The sequence below is a fragment of the Euphorbia lathyris genome, chromosome 8, assembly GCF_963576675.1.
Source record: "Euphorbia lathyris chromosome 8, ddEupLath1.1, whole genome shotgun sequence".
NCBI classification, from domain to species: domain Eukaryota; kingdom Viridiplantae; phylum Streptophyta; class Magnoliopsida; order Malpighiales; family Euphorbiaceae; genus Euphorbia; species Euphorbia lathyris.
The window spans coordinates 56,730,947-56,737,533 of NC_088917.1; the positions used below are offsets into that span (position 1 = coordinate 56,730,947).

The following is a 6,587-nucleotide window of genomic DNA, read 5'->3' on the forward strand; positions in this document are numbered from 1 at the left end:
AATATAAAAATGACATAACGTATTTAAAAATAGTGTAAAATATTTTTATATTTTTAAAAGTTATTATTAATATATATACATAGCAAAATTACAAGTAACCGAAAACATGACACTAAATCGACACTAACCCAAATATGTTAACACGAATTTTTTTGGATTGAGTTTGGAATTACTCTTTTCAACACGAACCGAACCCAAAAATGAGACAAACATGACTCCACATGAAATTGCCAGATCTACTCTACTTAGATATTGCGATATCTTTTAAGATTTAATAAACCTATCCAGCTCTAGGCAGACAGACGGCCTGCCTATCATTTTATAATTTTCATTTAATATTGTCAATTTTATTTTGTTGAATGCTTGAATTGTTTCCTCAAACCAACAGCTTCAATCCTTGTTATTACTACAACTGATTATAGACTGGTTTAATGCATAAATTCCCTTATCCAACCCAGCCTATTCATCAAACAAATCATATATATATATATATATATATATATAGAGGCTAAAACAGGCTTCAGCAAGCAGACTGAAATATACATGTCTAAATGTCTAAACCCAACTCATGAAGAATGAACCAGACGAACTAACTCGCATATAAACAGGTCTAAACCCAAATCCGCATAAGGCCGCAATTATGCAACATAAATTCCCACCTTTCAGTTATAATAAAGAGTTACTTATGACTATGCATATCAATTATTAGCATATGAAACCAAATCTATTAGATTATTTAGACCATAAAAACACAATCTAAAACAGTAACTTCACAATTTATGTATCACAAAGAAATAGCCTCACTTGGTATTATGATAACCCCTCTGTCGTCAATGGTTCACAGAGGGAATAAAAATTAAAAAGCCACGTTTGCAGTCCGAAAGAAATACATCCACCGAGGCTTTAAAAGACATCAGGGTGGAAACGCCCAGGCATTGAGCTGCTTTGCTGAGCCTGCTTCAGGTGCATTGTTAACGCATAGTTGCTAACCTGGTAATAATTGAATTAAGAAAAAAGATCATTCATCACATCACTATTACAAAGGAAAATCAAACTCGACTACCAGTTAACGGGCTCAAACCTCCAAGGCTCTTAGCTGATCTTGATATTGGGACACCAATTGCTTCAGATGTTGCAACTCCTGGCTCCGGTCCTCATATTCTTTCTGACGCTCATGCTGAATCGTTACAGCTCTCTTTAGAAGTGAATTTTCCTGAATAATGGATTGCAATTGCTCCTTCAACATCATATTTTCCTAACAAGATTTCACCAAAAATAACCATCAGCACAACTCAAAATGAAGAGGAGGCACATTGCATCCGTGTTGAAAGCTTCTGAAAGAACATTCACAGGTGACTAAAAACACCTGTTGAAAGCCTTTGGCAGCTTCAGCATGAGCACGTGCATAAACGGACTTCTCAAAGGCTTCCAGTGCCCTTGAAGCACGTGCTCTAGCATCATCTATGTTTGCAGCACCCTTCATTTGGCTAACAAAGAACTCTACCCACTCTGCACCACCCATTTCAAGTTGTGCAGCAGCTTGCGGATCATCAGTTGGTGCTTCTGCATTATTTATAGCTACTCCTGAAACAAAATGTCGTTCAGCCAATTCAAATGTGTTACATAAATTACCCCTTTTTTCTGTAGGAGCTCGGTAATGCAATTTTCATGATCATCATATATAAAATAAAATAAAACAAAACCCTATTAAAAAAGAAATCAAAATCTAAAGAAAATACAGCAACCGCCCCTTTTTAGGTAGTTTAAATAGTTTGAAGTATTAAATATTTCTTTTTTAGGAATTAACGACTTATTATGGCTGTTTTATGGTTTACAATGACTATGAATGTTATTTATGATATATATATATATATAAATTTGGACCGTACCCGTGTCTCGCATAATTTGAATGCATACTCTAATAAAATTCCTTAAAAAAGATCTCTCTCTCTCTCTCTCTCTCTCTCCCTCTCCCTCTCCCTCTTATAACTTTGGGCACTAAAACTTTCCATTGCGAAGTATTATTTCTCTCTTATAAATTTGGACACTAAAACTTCCATTACGAGGTATTCCACATCCAACTCGTTATTTCTAATTCTACTCAATGCATCTCTCTCTCTCTCTCTCTCTCTCTTATAAATTTGGGCACTAAGACTTTCCATTACTATGTCGTCCACATCCAACTCATTATTTCTAATTCTACTCAATCTCTCTCATTAATTGGGCACTAAAACTTCCCATTACGAAGTATTCCACATCCAACTCATTATTTCTAGTTCTACTCAATGCATCTCTCTCTCCCTCTTATAAATTTGAGCACTAAAACTTTCCATTACAAGGTATTCCACATCCAACTCATTATTTCTAATTCTACTCAATGCATCTCTCTCTCGCCCCCTCTCCCCCTCTCACAAATTTGGGCACTATAACTTTCCATTACGACGTATTCGACATCCAACTAATTATTTCTAATTCTACTCAATGCACACCGACTCAATTTCTACAAGCATGTGTACTAGGTTAGAAAACACATAAAGAAAAGGACTAACTTTAACCTTTGATGCTCATTTTAATATGATCAAAAGCTACTAATTGGTTAACCCTAGGAACGTATCAATTAGCATGCAGAATTCTGAACATGGCTAACCATTTGGTAGTACTTTTGACCTTAACAGCTACAATTAAATCCTATAACCCATACTGCTATAAGTGCTGCACAATGAGTGACACAAACACAAGAGAGAGAGGGAGAGGGAGAATGAGAGAGATTCTAAAAATAATAATAAAAGAAAAAAAACCCAAGCATTTCAATCTTAAGCACCCGAGAATGAAAATTTTACTTCTCCAATACAAAATCTTTAGGCCTAAATCATAAAGGTACACCAATAAAGGCACAGGTTGAAAGATACAAGCCACTTGTCCCATGCTCACAAAGAATAACATGCCGTTAAACAAGTCTATGGGTTAGGCAATGGCTATTAAAGACGCACAGGGCAAGGAGGTCCTGGAGCCTTAGCAAGGCACAGGTGTGTCCCTCAGCGACACAAGGCGCACTAGATGAATAAAAATATATAAAACCATAAATGATAATTTTTAAAATATAAGAAATGATAAATTCTAAAATCAAAACGCAATAGCTACTAAAGGCATAAAGGTTTATTTGGCCTTTGTGGTATCCAAAATTGTCATTTGCCCCCAGTGGTATCATTTGGTAATATTTGTCTGAGGTGTTCTCATATGTGCATTTAGCACATTTTGGATGAAAAAAAATTAAACCAAATGTCTCGTGTACATGTCACGACAAATCAAATAATATTCCATTCAAAATGGGTTAAATGTCACCAATAAAAAAACACAAGGGGGAAAATGATGTTACCACAGGGTGCACAAATGACAAAATTTTGGATACCATATCACAAGGGCCAAATAAGGCTTTAATCCATTACTAAATCATCACAATATTCTTAATCATAAATTCTAACATGAAATAAATCCCATATTCTAAAGTTAAAATGATCAACTAAATAGTAAATCCTAAGTTGACTAATAATAGCTACTTCTCATCAAAAGTCCCCAAATTCATCAATCATCATTCATCATCATCACTCTTCTCATCTCCAACATCATCAAATTCTTTTTCAAGGATCTGATCCTCTTCATCCTCACCATACTCTTCTAAAAATTTAGTTTCCCGTTGAGTATCTGTGCCTCTTCAAAGTCTTTCCTTCTTTTTTGTTGTTTATTTTGGACATTAAATGTGTCTAATCCAATGTTGGAAATTAAAACCCTAAAAAATACTCACATGACATAAAGGCATGCCATGACAAGCCTCTTATAACCACAACCTAGTGCACAAAGGCGCGCCTTGCCGTCACCATGGCAACAGCTTGCACCTTAAGGGGTTTGCTACAGTGATCAGCCTAGTGCCTTGTGAGCCTAGAACCTTAGCGGCGCATTTAATAACTATGGGTTAGGCACGATGTGTGCAATGTGTGGTTGAAAGTGTCAAGATGTGTCTAAAGAGGATGCATTGATAATGATATGAAAGGAAAATTTAAGCCAAATCAAAAAGTCTTAGAAGGGAAAGAACGAAAACAAAATAAGCATACTGCATGGAAGAAGAACTTTCTACTAAACTTTGAGAATGTAACCTCTTCATTTCTGTTAATTTTGTGCAAGCATAATTTCACCAAAAACATCATGATTTTCCATTACATGGCTAACATTATTCACAATAGAGGGAAAAATTAAATGTCTTCATACATTTTACATTTACCTCTGCAACATAAACACATAAAGAATGGCAAAAACATGAAGCTTAAACGATCACCTCTGCAACTTTAGAAAAACACAAAAGGAAGGCTTCAAACATCCAAGGGGTATCTCTGAACAAAAGTTTTTGAGTGTTTACCTTGTTGAACATTAGCCTCAAAGACTACATCAGATCTAACTCCACAAGGATCCAAGCTGTTCTCAACAGATCCCAAACGTAGTTCAGTCAAACTTCTGATGGCTGAATTTAAATCATCGCCACATTCTTCAAGTGCTCTCTCAAGAATCTAAAATGATTAAATTTACTAACAATTAGCAGCTTGTCTTTCAATGATTACAAAGAGTTAATAGCTTCAAAACCCAAAATACAAACTTTAGCAGCCCAGGCACAAATAAAAATGAAAACCATCACATACAAATATAATACAATTTGGGCAAAATAATACTCCCTCTACTTCATATTATTTGTCACATTTGACCAAATCAAACATATTATGCAATAAAATACTCCATCCGTTTCACAATAGATGTCTTTCTAGAATTTTTTTTTCATAATACATGACATTTGATTCAATACATTCATATATTTAAGTTGCTTTTTATTTTGGAAATAGATAAATTGATTAGTAGATGCAATTGATACAGTGTAACAAAGTTTTTTATTAGTTCAAATTAATTGGATTTCTTAATTCTTGTGGATTGAACTCATTAATTGGGGTAATGATCATCATTTTCCGTAACATCCATTCAATTACACCAATCTTCATAACTTGAAAACATGTAACATCCATTCAGTTACACCAATCTTTCATAACTTGGAAACATAATTAATGCTAAACTCATTAATTGGGTAATGAGTTTAGCATTAATGCAAGATTAAAAAGGTAAATTGTCAACCATAAATGTTAAATAAATAGTAAACAAATTCAAAAAAAGAGATAAGAGAATTTATAATTCAAGAACAAAAATATGATATCGATTCCTCCAAATAATTCAAATCCTAGGGTTGCGTCACACATTCAATCAAAAACTTTATAAGCAATCAATCAGCGATTAACAATTAAAAATCCAGAAAATCAAGAAGTTAACCTTGTTGTCCATGTCAGGAAAGAGAGCGATGAGTTTGTGAATCAAGATCGAAGACGTCTGATTGGAAGATGGAGAAGTAAAAGAAACAGAGCTGTGTGGCCTTGGAGGAGAGAAACGAACAGGAGAAGAAGAAGAACAACGGATTCTCTTGGAAACGGGAGGGCTTGTCACAGTCAATTCTTCAAAAAAGGATCTCTTACCGCACACTATGGCAGACATAGTTTCAATTTCTCCTCTCTTCTCCTCTTCTTCTTCTAATTCTCTCTCTCTCTCCCTCTTTCTCGATCTATCTATCTATATATCCTCTACCCTAATTTCTTCTTTCAACCCCCTTCTCCCGTTCATACAGCGCCGATCGATCTAACCCCAGATCCCAGAATCTCCAAATTCAACCACAATAAAACAGAAAAAGGACCAAAGGAGATGTCTTTGCCCTCTTCCTGATTCAATTACCTTATCTTTTAGTAATTTTTAACTATTTTGTAAAAGAATATAAGAAAATTAAACTAAAGAAGACCTAGTTGGGTTGGGGTTCTTCCTTCTATACCTAATTCATATCCTTATTTATTGTTCCCTGAAGAAAAAAATAAAATAAAGGGATTCCAGATAGGAAATGGGAGAGAAACTTTTAAAAGATAGTCCCATCGGCCGTGATATTCAAGGTCTCTGCACAACAGATAAATGCTAAAGTTACGTGTTGGTTAGTGAAAGGCGCACCTGTTTAGCACACGTAAGGAATTTGTGAAGAGAGATGCTTTTCATTTACCCTTTCACCCTTTTACGTGGACCACTTACATTGGCTTTCTTTCAAGGTTGCCGAACCATCATCTAATCCACCACCTTCAAAAAGAAAACAAAAGGAAAAAGAAATTAATATATTACTACAAAACTCTAATTATAAAGCTATTTATGTCCCATAAAAAATAATAATATAACGTCTTAATGTTTTGAAATTATGAGAAACGCTCTGAAATTAGTAAAAAGGACTAACATTAATTTAAGACTTTAGTAACATAATGAACTATGCAATTAATTCAATGACGAGTGAAACTAAGATAATATCATTCATTTACCTAATTAGATTTCGACAATTATGCGTCATAAAAAAAATTAGACGTTTTCCTCATTTGATTTTGAAATTTCCTAAGATTGTTGTTAGGTTTGCTAAAACAATTATTTTTATATTATCCGTTGTGTGTCCATTTTAAAGTTTAATTTTATGGGGA

General features: G+C 34.3%; 1 protein-coding gene across 1 annotated transcript; it reads right to left on the bottom strand.

Annotated features, from left to right (window-relative positions):
• Positions 1–713: 713 nt before the first annotated feature.
• LOC136202417 (uncharacterized) lies at positions 714–5,989 on the bottom strand. Its single transcript, XM_065993024.1, has 5 exons — positions 5,362–5,989; positions 4,412–4,559; positions 1,367–1,584; positions 1,082–1,255; positions 714–990 (listed from the first exon to the last, which is right to left on the bottom strand). The coding sequence occupies exons 1-5, from the start codon at positions 5,578–5,580 to the stop codon at positions 904–906; spliced, it is 846 nt and encodes a 281-aa protein (XP_065849096.1). The 5' UTR covers positions 5,581–5,989; the 3' UTR covers positions 714–903.
• Positions 5,990–6,587: the final 598 nt, after the last annotated feature.